We start from the raw sequence: 16,614 nt of genomic DNA, 5'->3' as shown, positions 1-16,614 counted from the left end.
GAGAAGCAAAGTTACAGGGAACCAGGCAGAGGGCCTTCTCGGTGGTGGCGCCCGCCCTGTGGAACACCCTCCCATCAGATGTCAAAGAGAAAAAGAACTATCGGACTTTTAGAAGACATCTGAAGGCAGCCCTGTTTAGGGAAGTTTTTAATGTGTGACTTTTTAATGCATTTTTAATCTTTGTTGGAAGCCGCCCAGAGTGGCTGGGGAAACCCAGCCAGATGGGCAGGGTACAAATAATAAATTATTATTATTATTATTATTATTATTATTATTAATGGGACTCATAGCTGACAGTGCAGTGTAGTGGGTAGAGTAGCTCTGGGGAGACCTGGGTTCACACCCTACCTGACCAGAAGCCAGAATTCTCTCACTGCAGGTGAGAGTAATAATGAATGAAATGAATAGTGTCAAACTGTGTCAAACATCTGGAGGCAACCAGTCGGCAAAGACAAACCTGTCCTAAACCAGCAACAAAACCAAGTTCTCACAAATCTAGCTGAGATTCCTGCATTTCAGGGGGTTGGGCTAGATGACCCTCGTGTTCCCTTCCAAGTCTGCAATTCTATGATTACAGAGTAGTCTCTGCTGCCACCTGGTGGTGTTCTAGCTAAAGGACGTTGAGACCTGACTTCCACATAACTCTACACAACAAAGCATTTTCTCTGCTATTTTGCAGGCAGAAGAATGTGTGGCCCTTTCCCCGTTGCACACAGTCCCTAAGGCTGAATGCTTTCCTGGCAACAGTAGGCTGCATTTGGGGCTTTTTTTTCTGGGGGAGGGACGCATTTTGTGAATCTTTGTACTTTTGTCCATTTACCATATTTATTTTTTGCGATTTGACCTATAAAATGGTGATTTTCCTGGGTCAAAATGAGAGTACCCCGAAACATTTTTTTTAAAGAAAAAAAAGCACTGGGTGCACTTAAAACTGCAATACCGTACTGTGTAAACTGGGAGCAATGGGGGAATGAATGAGGATCTGCAATGGTTACAGCTGCTGCCTGGCCACTGTTTGCCTCATAGAACTGGTGAAAGGCTTCAAAGGCCAGGGGTGGACAAATTCACAGAAGACAAGGATTTTGATTGGGTTCCGTCCTCTCCCCCATGCCTTTTAACATCTACATGAAGCCGCTGGTAGAGATCATCAGGGGGTTTGGGCTGGGTGTCCATCAATATGCAGATGATACCCAGCTCTACCTCTCTTTCAAATCAGAACCAGTGAAGGCGGTGAAGGTCCTGTGTGAGTGTCTAGAGGCGGTTGGAGGATGGATGGCGGCTAACAGATTGAGGTTCAATCCTGACAATATGGAAGTACTGTTCTTGGGGGACAGGGGGTGAGCTGGTGTGGAGGACTCCCTGGTCCTGAATGGGGTAACTGTGCCCCTGAAGGACCAGGTGCGCAGCCTGGGAGTCATTCTGGACTCCCAGCTGTCCATGGAGGCGCAGGTCAAATCTGTGTCCAGGCCAGCTGTCTACCAGCTACATCTGGCACGCAGGATGAGACCCTCCCTGCCCGCGGACTGTCCCACTAGAGTGGTGTATGCTCTGGTTATCTCTCGCTTGGACTAGTGCAATGTGCTCTACGTGGGGCTACCTTTGAAGGTGACCCGGAAACTACAACTAATCCAGAATGCGGCAGCTAGACTGGTGACTGGGAGCGGCTGCTGGGACCACATAACACCGGTCCTGAAAGACCTACACTGGCTCCCAGAACGTTTCCAAGCACAATTCAAACTGTTGGTGCTGCCCTTCAAAGCCCTAAACAGCCTCGGCCCAGTATACCTGAAGGAGTGTGTCTCCACCCCGGACACCAGGGTCTAGCTCTGAGGGCCTTCTGGTGGTTCCCTCACTGCAAGAAGCAAAGCTACAGGGAACTAGGCAGAGGGCCTTCTGGGTGGTGGCGCCCGCCCTGTGGAACGCCCTCCCACCAGATGTCAAAGAGATAAAAAAACTACCTGGCATTTAGAAGACATCTGAAGGCAGCCCTGTTCAGGGAAGCTTTTAATGTGTGACATTTTAATGTACAGTATTTTTAGTCTTTGTTGGAAGCCCACCCAGAGTGGCTGGGGAAACTCAGCCGGATGGGCGGGGTACAAATAATAAATTATTATTATTTGATTCGAAGAGCAGACCACCACACTTCTTGTTTCCCAAGCGCTGCAGGGGGTTGGGCTAGATGACCCTTTGGGTCCCTTCCAAGCCAAGAAAAGTACCAGCGGCTGATTCCTGTTGCTCAAGCTGCGGTTAAAGTTACAGGAGCGAGCTGGGGAAGATGTTCGAAATCCCTCTGCAACCTTAGCTGCCCTTGCACTTGTGAATACGTCCCGCTCTTCTGGCCTCTGTCCCCTATTCTCGCACGCTTTTGGGGCCCCCAACCCCCCCAGTCAGCCCCTTTCTGGCTCTTTCCCCCCAGTTGCCTCTTAGCTGGCCAGCTCCCATCCCGTTGCTAGGCGCCTGCTAAGATGCTCCGGTTGCCTAGCAACCCTGCTGTTGCCTTGCTGTTGCTAGGCATCCGCTCAGAACTACAGCTCCCAGGGTGCTTTGGGGCCTGCCACACCTGAGATGGGGGGGGTGCTGATGTTGCCATGGTCACGAAGGCAAACAATATGGCTGCGCCCAGCCCTGCAGGGCAGAAGGGAGCTGGTGGAGAAAGTCTGAGCCCGGTCCAGGCGGGTGCCTAGAGGCTGCCAAGGATACAGAGGAGACGGGCATCAGCATGGCGAACGGGGAGCTGGATGAGGAGAGCCTGAACGACCTGTACAGCTGGGTCGATGCCATCCCTCTTTCGCGCCCCAAGAGGAACATCGCCCGCGACTTCAGCGATGGAGGTTTGGGGTGGCCAGTTTTGTGTGTGTCCTGGCACTTGTATATGTGTGTTTCACAGTGGATTATAGAATCATAGCATCCGGGGCCTTGGGCTTGGGCCGATGCCAGCAGCTGCTGCAAAAGTCATGCAGACTCTCTAATAATAATAATAATAATAATAATAATAATAATTTATTCCTATCCTGTCCATTGGGCCAATGCCAGCAGCTGCTGCAAAAGTCATGCAGACTCTCTAATAACAATAACAACAACAACAACAACAATAATAATAATAATAATAATAATAATAATAATAATAATTTATTCCTATCCTGTCCATTGGGCCAATGCCAGCAGCTGCTGCAAAAGTCATGCAAACTCTCTAATTATTATTATTATTATTATTATTATTATTATTATTATTATTATTATTTCTACCCCGTCCATCTGGCTGGGTTTCCCCAGCCACTCTGGGCAGCTTTCAACAGAGCATTAAAAACAGAATTAAACTTCAAACATTAAAAACTTCCCTAAACAGGGCTGCTCCCCTCAGACGTCTTCTAAAAGTGTCCCTATTTTCCAAGGACAGTACCGATTTACGGAAGCCGCCCCGCCAGTTTCTGATTCGATCCCGGAATGTCCTGCTTCTCCTTACGACGTCCCTATTTTCACTGCAGAAATGTTGGAGAGTATGGTGGGACAATCTATATTTTCATCAGGAAAATGTTAGAGGGTTTGGGGTTATGCGACCTTTGAGACAAGTAACTATACAACCTTTAGAAGGCATATGAAGGCAGCCCTGCATAGGGAAGCTTTTTTTAATGTGTAATGTTTTATTATGTTTTTATATACATTGGAAGCTGCCCTGAGTGACTGGGGCAATGGGCAACCCAGTCAGATGGGTGGGACATAATTATTATTATTATTATTATTATTATTATTATTATTATTGAATAGGATGGCCCTATTTTTGTTGGAGAAATGTTGGAAGGTATGAGTCATATTATTATTATTATTATTATTATTATTATTATTACTACTATATTTATACCCCACCCCTCTGGCTGGGTTTCCCCAGCCACTCTGGGCAGCTCCCAACATAATATTAAAACATGATAAACATCGAACATAAGGAGAGGCTGCTGAGATGTGGGGCTCTTAAAGTCACATCAATACTGAGTCATGCATGCACTATACTGAGGCAGACTTGGAGACTGCAATTAATCCAGAATGCGGCAGCTAATCTGGTAACTGGGAGCGGCCGCCGAGACCACATAACACCAGTCTTGAAAGACCTACATTTGGCTCCCAGTATGTTTCTGAGCACAATTCAAAGTGTTGGTGCTCACCTTGAATGCCCTAAATGGCCCAGTATACCTGAAGGAGCATCTCCACCCCCATCGTCCAGCCCAGATGCTGAGGTCCAGCGCTGAGGGCCTTCTGGCGGTTCCCTCACTGCGAGAAGTGAGGTTACAGGGAACCAGGCAGAGGGCCTTCTCTGTAGTGGCACCCGCTCTGTGGAACGCCACTCCCACCAGATGTCAAAGAGAACAACAACTACCAGACTTTTGGAAGACATCTGAAGGCAGCCCTGTTTAGGGAAGCTTTTAATGTTTGATGCATTACTGTATTTTAATATTTTGTTGGAAGCCACCCAGAGTGGCTGGGGAAGCCCAGCCAAATGGGCGGGGTATAAATAAATTTATTATTATTATTATTATTATTATTATTATTATTATTATTATTATTATTATTTAGGTTTCATTTGGTAGGTTCTGCTTTGGTTGGAGACATGTTGGGCCACCAAAGACAAAGTTTGTAGGAAAACCCAGGGATGGGGTGGGCTTTTGAGGGGGGGTCATCAGCTGATTCTGCTCCTACTTCTCCCTTTGATTTCCCATGCAGTTTTGGTGGCCGAAGTGGTGAAGTTTTACTTCCCCAAAATAGTGGAAATGCACAACTACGCTCCGGCTAATTCTACGCAGCAGAAGCTCTCCAACTGGGGACACCTGAACAGGTCAGTGACATCCCTGAGCTATGTCCTGAATTTAAAACCCACTGCTGCCGGCTGAGATATGGGACATGTCAAATGGGAACATTGAATGTTAAACGCTGCTTGTTTTGATGTCCTCGTCTTCTTTGTGGATTTCGCTGCATTTTGCTGCTAAACGGAGCATAGCTGGCTGCTGAACTTTGAAACGCCTTTGGAAATCCATCACAGAGCTGCCCATGTACTCCCAGGAGTCAAAAACCTGGGTGCCTTGAGCCCTTGCCAACCCCATCCTGATGTGTCCAAAGCATTGCACCCTATGTTCCAGTGGGGACTTTGGATACGCTAACTTGATTTCATTGCAACTAATCCAGAATGCGGCAGCTAGACTGGTGACTGGGAGCGGCTGCCGAGACCATATAACACTGGTCCTGAAAGACCTACACTGGCTCCCAGTATGTTTCCGAGCACAATTCAGAGTGTTGGTGCTGACCTTGAAAGCCCTAAACGGCCTCGGTCCTGTATACCTGAAGGAGCGTCTCCACCCCCATCGTTCTGCCCGGATACTGAGGTCCAGCGCCGAGGGCCTTCTGGCAGTCCCCTCACTTTGGGAAGCCAAGTTACAGGGAACCAGGCAGAAGGCCTTCTTGGTGGTGGCACCCATCCTGTGGAACACCCTCCCACCAGATGTCAAAGAGAAAAATAACCACCAAACTTTTAGAAGACATCTGAAGGCAGCCCTGTTTAGGGAAGCTTTTAATGTTTAATAGGTTATTGTATTTTAGTGTTCTGTTGGAAGCCGCCCAGAGTGGCTGGGAAAACCCAGCCAGATGGGTGGGGTGTACAGTAAATAATAAATTATTATAATATTATTATTGCCTTTCTTCTTCTGCAGGAAAGTGCTGAGCAAGCTTAACTTCTCCATCCCAGAAGACATGGTCCGGAAGATTGCCCAGTGCACCCCTGGGATGGTAGAGCTGGTGCTGATTCCCCTGAGACAGAAAATTGAGGAAAAACAGAAGCAGGCCAAGATGTCTAGCTCCTATCAGGTTAGGAGAGCCTGGAAGGAAAGAGGGATGGAAGGCAATAAGCCCTGGCCTGTTGCATCTTGCACTGTTACAGCATTTCTGTTCACCTGCAACCTTGCAAGTCGTCCGTGCAACAGGAAACTATTGTGCCCATTTTACAGATTACAGAACTGAGGCTGAGAGGCAGCAGTTTGCACCAAAGCGCCAACAACTCCTTGCTAATGGCTCAGCCAAGTCCAAACCACTGCCTCCCAGATCCACGTGGAGCCATCAAGCCTGCGGGCTGCAAATGTGGCTTCTTGTTGCGCCGTAATCACCACTGCTCATGCTCTGTGCTCTTGCATAGAGCTCATTCATTTCAATGGGACTTCCACAGGAGAACTTCCCAGTGGATCACGCCCAGCATTTTGCGCACTGAAAATACTAAGCCACCTTAAATGCGTCAGTTTTTTGCATGCAACCGTCCCTTGTCCGTTGGCGGTTTTTGGTCATTGCACCAGAGTTTGCACCACATTGGAGCCAGTGTGGTGTAGTGGTTAAGAGTGGGAGTCTCGTAATCTGGGGAACCGGGTTCGCGTCTCCGCTCCTCCACATGCAGCTGCTGGGTGACCTTGGGCCAGTCACACTTCTTTGAAGTCTCTCAGCCTCACTCACCTCACAGAGTGTTTGTTGTGGGGGAGGAAGGGAAAGGAGAATGTTAGCCGCTTTGAGACTCCTTAAAGGGAGTGAAAGGCAGGATATCAAATCCAAACTCTTCTTCTTCTTCTTCTACAGTTTATTTTGCATGTGGGGACAAAGCCATCAGGTTTATGCCACAGAGTATAAATAAAGTGGGACAGTCCCTATCAGCAAAGCAAGAAACGGGTCTGGCTGCTTGCTATTTTCCTGGAGGGCAGCAGAGGGCGCTCTCCCCCAGCTCACCAAACTGCTTGTTTCAGGCACTGGGAACACGGTGTCACGATTAAGGCTGCAACCACGGCATGCATTGTTTCTGAAAGATGTTTGCTTAGCATGTTCTTCTGAAATGTTTCTTGCTGTGCTGTGATGCCCAGATCTCTGGGAAGTGAGCTAAATCGATAGGGGTTGAAATAAACTCGGAATCGAGAGTGGATTTCATGCTCTTTATTCAGCTCATAGTGATGAGGAAGAATGGAAGTTCCCCCAGAATGTCTGCTTTATATACATTATTTACAGAATGGGCCCCACGTGATTGGCTAATTCCGGGATTCTCCTGTAGGCCAATCAGGTTGCGGATTCACTTCCACCTGGAGCTGGATTGGGTGGCTCCTGTGGACCAATCAGACCGCTGCATTCTGGATCCTATTGTTCTAGCACCAATCAGACCACTGCATTCTGGATCCTATTGTTCTAGCACCAATCAGACTGCTGCATTTTGGATCCTATTCAACTCAGTACATAACAGGGGTGAAGTTAGATCTGGCCAAAGCAGCAGCTGGCTGTTCTTCTGTTTACTGCTGAATCAGGAAAAAAAATGGATTGGAGTGTGTTCTGATTCAGCAATACAGCAGAGGGTTTTCCTGGGAAATCAGAGGGGCAAACGGAAAACCTCTTGGACGTGTGTTTCCTAGGCAAGCCCCTTTTCATGCCTTCCTCCCTTCTGCTTCCTTCCAGGACCATCCTCCAACCGCTGTGGGCTCCTGCAGTCTTTGCTCCTTTCCGTCTCCATTGCCCCAGGTCTCGGCCTTTTTCCTCTTCAGCACAGCCCCTCCTCGAGGGCCCCCTCTCTTGCTCCCCCTCTTTCCCCCTCTGCTTATCTGATTCACAGGCTCCAGGCTGGGGGGCGCTTGGGATTGCCAGTTGAGTTGCCCATTGCTTGAAGGGTTGCCCCTCCTCTTGCAAAAGGGTTGCCCGCTATTGCAAAATGCCACATCCTTAAGGTAAAGGTAAAGAGACCGCTGACCATTAGGTCCAGTCGCGGACGACTCTGGGGTTGCAGCGCTCATCTCGCTTTATTGGCCGAGGGAGCCGGCGTACAGCTTCCGGGTCATGTGGCCAGCATGACTAAGCCGCTTCTGGCGAACCAGAGCAGCGCACGGAAACACCGTTTACCTTCACACCAGAGCAGTACCTATTTATCTACTTGCACTTTGACGTGCTTTTGAACTGCTAGGTGGGCAGGAGTGGGGACTGAGCAACGGGAGCTCACCCTTCGTGGGGATTCGGACCATCAACCTTCTGATCGGCAAGTCCTAGGCTCTGTGGTTTAACCCACAGCGCCACCCGCGTTTCTGCCACATCCTTACACCAATGAAATTCATAGAATCGTAGAACTGCAGAGCTGGAAGGGACAAATCTGCGTCGAGAGGCCAGTGCACTTATTCTTCCATGGCGTGAGCTGTGCTGCAAAATCTCTTTTCTTGGATAGATTCCAGGAAGGGAGCCAGGTCAGGGCTCTTTCACGCTAGCCTGACGCATCCGGGACTGTCGCAGAGAATATGAACGGCCGCTGTCCGAAAGCACTGGGCTTGAGCTGTTTGATCTGCCACGGCCCATTCACAAAAGACAGCCGACGTTTGTGGAGTGATGGGTGGGCCGTGCGCGCCAAAACACTGCACTTGCGCTCTGTACGGCACGTGCGGCTGTCGGCCGAGAGAAGGAGCCAGGAATCCTACGTGCAGCCCGTTTGTGGGACGCAACGGAACAGGCATCGGCCGGCGCTGCAACTTGTTTAATGCAGCGCAGGGTGGCCTGGCTTGACCCTCCCTGTCCAGCATCTAGAAAGAAGCCAGGGAATTTACACCCAGGGTGGGGGCAGGGACGGCATCCAGGAAACCCCCTTGCAGGGCAGGATTGCAGTAACCCTTACCCACTGCCTGCTCTTCCTCCCTGCCCCGCAACTGGTATTCAGTGGTAACTGCCTCTGAATCTGGAGGTTCTACGTAGCAGTCATGAACAAGAGTCATTTATCTGCCTCTCCTCAGTGCATCTTTCTTTAGTCCTCCATGGCTGCCCTTTCTTTTGTTGCTTCAAGCAGAGTTAGGGTTGCCATATTTTGAAGAGCACAAAAGGGTACGCTATGATGACTCATTTAAAATACCCCTACTATATGTAGGCTACAGAAGCTGTGATAGATTGCTGGGGGGGGGGGGGCAGGAGAAGAGGAAAGCAAGTCTTCAACCACCAGTTATCTCTAGGTCTCATCCAGAAAGTATAGCTCTATAAGACGCACAGACATTTCTCCTTACTTTTTAGGAAGAAAAAAGGGCATCTTATGGAGCAAAAAATACGGTAATCTCAAAAGCCCGGGAAGCCACCAGCTCACCTCCCCTTTTTCTGACAGCTTCTCACGAGCCCAAGAAATGATTTGGGTGGCTGTTCCTCAACTTTCTCTGCTGCTGTGGGATTAATCCTGCCCTGCTCAGAGGCTGCTGCGACTCCCATGCTCCTTTGCAAGCTCACACCTGCATGTTACAACTCAAACCAGCATCAGACCAGAAGGTGGGGAGGGGTGGGGGGAAGCCAATTTAACTTTAATAGTGTTGATGTGGCCAGGAGGACTTTTCACGGAGGAAGGGAGGAGCGGGACCCTGAGCACTCGAAGAGTCAACTTGCTTTTCTTCTCTGGCTCTCTCGACACAGGAGCTGGGAATGCGCTCGACCCTGGAGGAGAACAACTACCTGGATACAGGTAGAATCAGTGTTTTAACTATACGGACCTTTGTCGGCAAGGTGATGTCTCTGCTTTTTAAGACACTGTCTAGGTTTGTCATCGCTTTTCTCCCGAGAAGCAGGCATCTTTTAATTTCATTACTGCTGTCACCAACTGCAGTGAGCCCCCCAAAATGAAATCTCTCACTGCCTCCATTTCTCCCCCTTCTATTTGCCAGGAGGTGATGGGACCAGTGGCCATGATCTTAGTGGTTTTTTTGATGTTGAGCTTCATAAATGACTAAACAACAACAAAGGATCAATGTTGGATCAGGCCAGAACGGCAGAACATCAGAAGAACCGTTTGCTTGATCAGGCCGATGAGTAATCTGGTCCAGCATCCTGTTCTCACAGGGGCCGACCAGATGCCTGTGGGATACCAGCAAGCAGGATTCGAACACAAGACCACCTCTCCCCTCCTGTGGTTTCCAGCAATTGGTATTCAGAAGCATTGCTGCCTCTGGCTATGGAGGCAGCAATGGCTGGTAGTGATTGACAGCCCTCCTCCTTCATGAATTTGTCTAACCTTTGAAAGCCATCCTGTGGCAGAGAGTTCCATAGATTAACTCTGCACTGCATGAAGAAGGACTTCCTTTTTGCCTGAACCTTCCAACACCCAGCTTTTAAATGTGTCTGTGGGTTCTTGGTTTGTTTCTGTCTTATTATGCATTTTGGGTTCTCATTTTGTATTTTTCTGCCGTGAACCGCCCTGTGATCTTGGGATGAAGGGCGGTATACACATTTTAACAACAACAACAACAACTAGAGTTGGAAGGGACCATGAGGTTCATCCAGTCCAATGCAGGAATCTTTTGCCCAACATGGGACTCGAACCCACAACCCTGCGGTTAAGAGTCTCCAGCTCCACCAAGTGAGGTGCCCCAGTCCTAAGCCCTGGAGACTTGCTGCCAGTCAGTGTAAGCCAGGGGTTGGCAAGGTTTACCGGCCATGGGCTGGATCACTCCCACGGAGATAGTCCATGGGCCGGACTGGCGCAGCGCGATGTTGGAAATTGCATCTGCGCATGTCTGTGGCACCGAAAATTGCTTCTGCGCATGCCCAGATGCCAAAAATCACACCTGCATAGAAGCGATTTCCAGCGTCTGGACATGCGCAGGTGCGATTTCCGGTATCTACGTATGCGCAGACGCCATTTCCAGCAAGGAGAAGCAAGGAGTCACGAAGCCAGGGGTCCGAGGATCAAAAAGCCGGGAGTCACAAAGTCAAGGGTCCGAGGATCAAGAAGCAAGGAGTCAAACGCAGCAAGGCAGGGGACGTGTTGCTGTGGCAAAGAGCCGAAGGGAAATGCTGACCTTATATCCCTTCCTGGCTCTTGCCACCTGGTGCTGTGAGTTACCAATTGGCCTCACCTGTGCGGCCGCGCCTTACCTCTCCAGAACAAACTTAGGAAGGCCCCAGTCCTGTAAAGTCCTATTGGTCACAGGGCTCCTACACGCACAGCTGACAAAGGTCAAGGAGATTAGATAAGGTGGCTGCACAGAAGGCACGGTGGATGCGAGATCAGGTTGCAAGATGAGGAAGTGACTCTGGGGGAGAAGTGGGTGTAAACCTTAACTGGGAGCACCTTTACTCCGAGAACGAACTCTTTGCTCTTTCGCTGTGATCATTAGAATCTCTTTAAATGGTAAGAGACCATTTTTGCTTTGTTCTGCTTATGCACGGCCAACGGGAGGGAATAAGCCACATCTGTGAACCCTGACACCATCCATTGCAATATTGTCAACACTGACTGGCAGCAGATCTCCAGGATTTCACGCAGGAGTCTCTCTCAGCCCTGCCCAGAAAGGCCACCGGGGACTGCACCCAGGACATTCTGCATTCAAAGCAGATGTTCTGTCACTGAGCTATGGACCTTCCCTAATAAGATGGATCAATAAATAATAAATTCTCATGGGATTTTTTAATTTTTTTAAAAAAGTCATATAAAGGTATAGATAGCTATAAATACAGTCTCTGTTGAATTCTGGTTTCATTGCGGGGTGGGGATTTTGGAGGTCCTACACGCCTCTCATTACAGTCTCTGTTTCACATTTTACAGGCTTAACTTCAAAGCCCAAACCCAACAGCACCCAGGATTCTCCTGGGTTGGAAAGGTAATTAAAATAAAATAAAAGAATTACTGGCAGTTAGGGAAACCCTGTCTTGTCAGAGCTGGCAGTACAGCTGCAAGCAAATATTATTATTATTATTATTATTATTATTACCCTGCCACAACTGCCTCTTGTGGCAGGGAGTTCCATAGTTTAAGGAGCAGGTCCACCAGGTTGGGCAGCCTGGTGGAAATCCTCTTGGTTCTTTCTTTCACCTGAGCCCTGCGGCAGCCTCAGTGCCACCCTGTCTGTGTCCTTTGCCTGACTTCCCCAACATAGCGCCCTCCAGGCATATTTGACCACCGCTCAACTCCCACCCGCCCCCTCCCCATCTTATCCCCACAAACAGCCCTGTGAGGTAGGCTGAGAGGTGGCAAACGGCCACAGCGAGCTGAGTGGGGATTCAAACCCCGGCCTCCCAGGTCCCCAAAGCCAGGCACTCTAACCACTAGTCAACACTGATTTTGCTGGACTCGCAGGACTCATCAGCGCTGGCAGCCAGCCAGTCAGGGACGAGGAGTGGGGAGGTCGTAGTTCACCTAGGGGCGCCACGTTGGCGAGCTCTGCTGCGAACTGGGATAGCTAAATGGAGCCACCAGGATTAGTGGCAGGCTAGCTGAAGTCCTGCACCAAATCTGGGCTTTTGCTTTGACCTGGTAAAGTAGCTGGCTGCTCTTATGGTCAAGGAACCCCCAGGTTTTTGGGTAGGAACCCCCAGGTTTTTGCATCACCGTGACCTCCAGAACTTTTCCTTGTCTCCAGGGGGCCCAAAGGACACCAGAGCTACACGGTGCCTCTGCAAACGGATGCCAACCTCCGACTCCACTTAGCAGAGAGGGAACAAGCACTTCTGGCCTCGCAGGAGATGGTGCAGGTAAGAGGGGCGCTCCTTTGCCTTCCCCTGAGGCCCAGCCGGGTTCATCTCCCCCACCCAAACTTTAGCCCTGCCCTGCCCTTCCTCAGATGCCAACAGACTCAAAGATCCCAGTTCCTATTGCTGCAGCGTGGGCATTATGTGGCACTTGCCACAGCACCCCTCCTGCCTTTTTCTACAGGTGGGCAGGGCTAGTCTGGACAGACGTGTCTGAGGCTGTTAGCCACACGCACCACCCGAGGAACTCCCTGCCACAGGATGCCGATTGTGGCTGCCTCTGGGCCCTGGGTCTCTTCCCTCTCCACCAGGAGCTGCTGGGGCTACTTAGGAGACCCTTCGAAATCTACCCTTCTGTGTCTCTTCCCTGGCCCAGATCCTTCAGATGAAGGTCCGCCGCTTGGAGCATCTCTTGCACCTGAAGAACGTCCGGATCGATGACCTCACCCGCCGCCTGCAGCAGGCGGAGCAGAGGCGGAAGTGAAGGCGCCGTCTCGGGTTCCCCTCTCTGGTGCCCATCGGATGATTTTTTCAGATGGCCTGGCCTTCTCTCTCTCTCTCTCTCTCTTTCTCTCTTTCCTGCCACCTCTTCATTTGCGAACAGCTGCTTTCGGGCTCCAGGCAGGCTGAGACGTCAGAGCAACAAAGGCTGGCAGAGGTCCCAAGTCTGGCTGGCACGGGCAGATGGCCTCACCGATCCCCAGAGGCCAGGGATGGGGTGAAAAGCAGGAGTCAGCCAAGAGGCGCCAGGCCAGGAGGACGTGCCCTCAATTCTCCCCAACCCTCTTGCTGGTCCACATCCAAGGGGTAGACTGCCCTGGTACAGGGGGCTCTGCTGCTCAGGGATGAGAGCTCCCTCTTGGGCTCTCCAAAACCAGCACTTGCTTGAGAGTTCCCCACTCAGTGACAGTCTAGGAAATGGGTTTGTGGCTTCGCTGTTGCCTTGGACGCCCTGCTTGCCGCCTCCTCACCTGGTGACCAGGTCCAGGCCCGCCTCCTCCCAGGTGAGGCCAGCCTCTGTGCCTTGCCCACCCTCTCCCAAGTCCTTGCGCTTGCAGGTGGCTCTGGAACATCTTGAAGGCTCTGCGGGCTGTGGATGGAGCAACAGGGCGTTCTGCCAGGAGCCTTGAGCTCTGTGGTTTTCTGTCGAGGAGAAAATGTAGTTTCAGGGTGCACATGACATCCCTCAGGGGGGATCCTGCTGGCGCATTCCCCCTGGGAAATGTAGTTTTGAGAAGAGCCTCAAGCCTTTGTGGGTGACGTGGCAATCAGGATCCAACGCCCTTCTCTCTCCAGCATTGTTTTCAGCTTTGGGGGGCGATAGTTTTGGCTGCTTCTTCTGTCTCTTCATCTCTCTGCTCCCAGTGCTGCAGATGTGCAGATGGAAGGGTTCCCCATAGACCCCACTTTTTCTGCAGTGAGGGGCAAGCACCTCATGCATTAAATAGGGAGTGGGTCGCCCTTTGAACTCTGTTGGTGAAAGCTTTTTGCACAACTGCGCTCTGTGCCTCTGTGGCAAAGGGCATGCAAATCCCAGCTGTGAAAGAAAACGGTTGGGGTTGCAAACCCCAGCCGGCAAATGGGGCTCTTGCACAAAAGTGGAATCTGCAGATGCAGCAGCGACAAAGAGGCGTCGGGACTTCCACTTGATAAGTTAGTTGCAGGCCTGTGTTTTGAACATAGGTTTCCCAATTTTATTTTGTTTTTAAATCCCGTTCTCTTTTTAAGTCAACTTCCTTTTTTTTTTTTTTTTTTGGCCAAAATGAAAGAAGGCAGCTTCTGCTTCCCTAAGCCAGGCTTTGCCAACTTGGTGCCCCCAGATGTTTTGGATGACAGCTCGCGGGTCGGTCGTTGCTCAGAAAGCATAAACCGACGGCTATGTTATTTGAAGATTGGTGGGCAAAGGAGACCGTCCTTGGCGATAGGAGAAAAGTAATTTGCCTTACCCTCCAAATTTAGACCTATCAGGTGGGAGGTTTTGTGAGAGTTTGGGAACACCACCCGGGATGTCCTTTTACCTTGCAAGCCCTGTTTTTTTCCTCTTGGGTTTTTGTGCTAAATCTTCACATATGCCAGGCCACTAAGGAAGGCTGGGCGTTTGCATCCAATGAATTTCAGTCCAAACAGAACCAAACGTTGTTCTTTCTGAGTTCTATTATTTGGCCCTTGCTGGGTGCAATTCAGTCTGACCTTGCAGACCTCCAACTTTCTCTCTTATTGACCTCAGGACCTGCCCATCATACAGGGGTGTGCAGAATTTTTTCGCAGCAAGCTCCATTTATGGCGTCAGCAGACCCTGCACACAGCCTCCAACAGACCTCCGCATATAATTCTGCGTGGGCTTCACTGCTCAATACTGTGTAAGATTCCAAGCTTTCCACGTGGACTCTTGAGTAGGCTCTCCCTGTTTAGCTCCCATAATGACCTCTCCTTCCGACACAATAGATCTCAGGAACTGCCATGCAGATCTCAGAATCTGCTGGAGGTGCCTGCACCAGCCCCACTGTTGCAAGGGAGGGTTGAATTCAGGGGTCGCCAACGTGGTACTGTTTGACCCCAGCTCCTGTCACATGGACCAGGGATGATGGGAGCAGTAGTCCCAAAATGTTTGAAGGGGCACCGCATAGTCTAAACCACGGGGCCTTCTCCTAGTGCCCCAGGAAGCTGGAGGAGATGTCCCACTTCCTATTGTCCTCAGGCATCTAGGGAGCAATTCACATCATAGCTATTGTTGTTCCCTTGGTGAAAATTGCGCCTCTGGATTTCCCCCACCAGGCTTTTGAGACTGTTGCAGCCTGGAACACAGAGCTTGAAGGGACAAGTCAACCTGCTTCAAAACACGCCATTCCACCGCTGCCTCTGCCCCAGGCTCTCAGAGGCTGGCGCCACATTTCCTTAGGCCACGTGGAAAAAGGAACGTGGCCACAAGGGATGGGGCAAGGCTGGCACCATGCCATGCCCTGACTACAATGAAGGCACGCTTGAGCATTTTCTCAGGAGATGCTGTCTAGAGCAGACAGAAGATGGGCGTCCTTGGCCCAGCTCTGATGCGAAAACGGTGGCGTGGACGAGCAGACCCTCCCGCCGATGGAGCAGGCGTTCTGATCAGTTGCTTTTAATCAATCGCTTTTTGATTATGGTGAAGCTAATGTTGCATCTGGGTAACGTTGGGCTGGGGTTTCTGTATAATCGTGTTGTTTCTTTGCATAGGGGCTTGCCTGAAGATCTTTCAGCATTAAAAAGGTTACTCCTTCTCATTCCTCGTCTCTTTTATTTGGAGCACTCTAGCAGCAGGGAGGAGGGACGTGGGTGGCACTGTGGGTTAAACCTCAGAGCCTAGGGCTTGCCGATCAGAAGGTCGGCGGTTCAAATCCCCATGACGGGGTGTTGCCGTGTGCTGCTCTGGTTTGCCAGAAGCGGCTTAGTCATGCTGGCCACATGACCCAGAAGCTGTACGCCGGTTCCCTCGGCCAATAAAGCAAGATGAGCGCCGCAACCCCAGAGTCGGTCACGACTGGACCTAATGGTCAGGTCCTTTAGCAGCAGGGAGAGTGCTCCGAAAGATTTTGGAGCAGCACTCCCAAGCTAGGGCACTCTTGATGCTTTAGGCAAATGCACGGGGAGAAGGCTATCAATGGATACTAGCCACAATGGGCATGTTCTCCCCGCACTGCCAGAGGCATCATGCCCCTGAATGCCCATTGCTGGGAATCGTAGGCTGGGCAAAGCTAAACATACCCAGCTCCTTCAACCGTTCCTCATATGGCTTGGTTACCCGACCCTTGATTGTCATGGTTGCCCTCCTCTGAACACCTTACAGCCTGTCAACATCCTTCTTAGGTTGTGGTGCCCAGAACTGGACACTGGACTCTAGGTGGGGTCTGACCAAGGCCAATTGTTGTTGTTTAGCCGTTTAGTCATGTCCGACTCTTCGTGACCCCATGGACCAGAGCACGCCAGGCACTCCTGTCTTCCACTGCCTCCCGCAGTTTGGTCAAACTCATGCTGGTAGCTTCGAGAACACTGTCCCACCATCTCGTCCTCTGTCGTCCCCTTCTCCTTGTGCCCTCCATATTTCCCAACATCAGGGTCTTTTCCAGCGAGTCGTCTCTTCTCACGAGGTGGCCAAAGTATTGG

General features: G+C 50.6%; 1 protein-coding gene across 2 annotated transcripts; it reads left to right on the top strand.

Annotated features, from left to right (window-relative positions):
• The first annotated feature begins 2,530 nt into the window (after window positions 1-2,530).
• SPEF1 (sperm flagellar 1) lies at window positions 2,531-15,730 on the top strand. Of its 2 annotated transcripts, XM_083398799.1 has the most exons (8): window positions 2,531-2,831; window positions 4,714-4,825; window positions 5,694-5,847; window positions 7,459-7,521; window positions 9,427-9,475; window positions 11,555-11,609; window positions 12,369-12,480; window positions 12,854-15,730. In XM_083398799.1, the coding sequence occupies exons 1-8, from the start codon at window positions 2,720-2,722 to the stop codon at window positions 12,959-12,961; spliced, it is 765 nt and encodes a 254-aa protein (XP_083254925.1). In that variant the 5' UTR covers window positions 2,531-2,719; the 3' UTR covers window positions 12,962-15,730. The 2 variants fall into 2 exon arrangements, with proteins under 2 accessions (XP_083254925.1, XP_083254926.1); XM_083398800.1 differs by lacking the exon at window positions 7,459-7,521 and having other exon boundaries at window positions 2,534-2,831.
• Window positions 15,731-16,614: the final 884 nt, after the last annotated feature.

Source organism: Podarcis tiliguerta (assembly GCF_965153285.1).
Source record: "Podarcis tiliguerta genome assembly, chromosome: 9".
NCBI lineage: Eukaryota > Metazoa > Chordata > Lepidosauria > Squamata > Lacertidae > Podarcis > Podarcis tiliguerta.
The sequence above is the reverse complement of the archived record's forward strand: the minus strand, read 5'-3'. Positions and strand labels throughout refer to the sequence as shown.

Coding starts and splice junctions, on each gene's coding strand:
- SPEF1 (XM_083398799.1), top strand. CDS start 2,720: ATGGCGAACGGGGAGCTGGATGAGGAGAGCCTGAACGACCTGTACAGC. Junction 7,522..9,426: donor TTCCGTCTCCATTGCCCCAG/GTCTCGGCCTTT, acceptor CTCTCGACACAG/GAGCTGGGAATGCGCTCGAC. Junction 11,610..12,368: donor GATTCTCCTGGGTTGGAAAG/GTAATTAAAATA, acceptor CCTTGTCTCCAG/GGGGCCCAAAGGACACCAGA.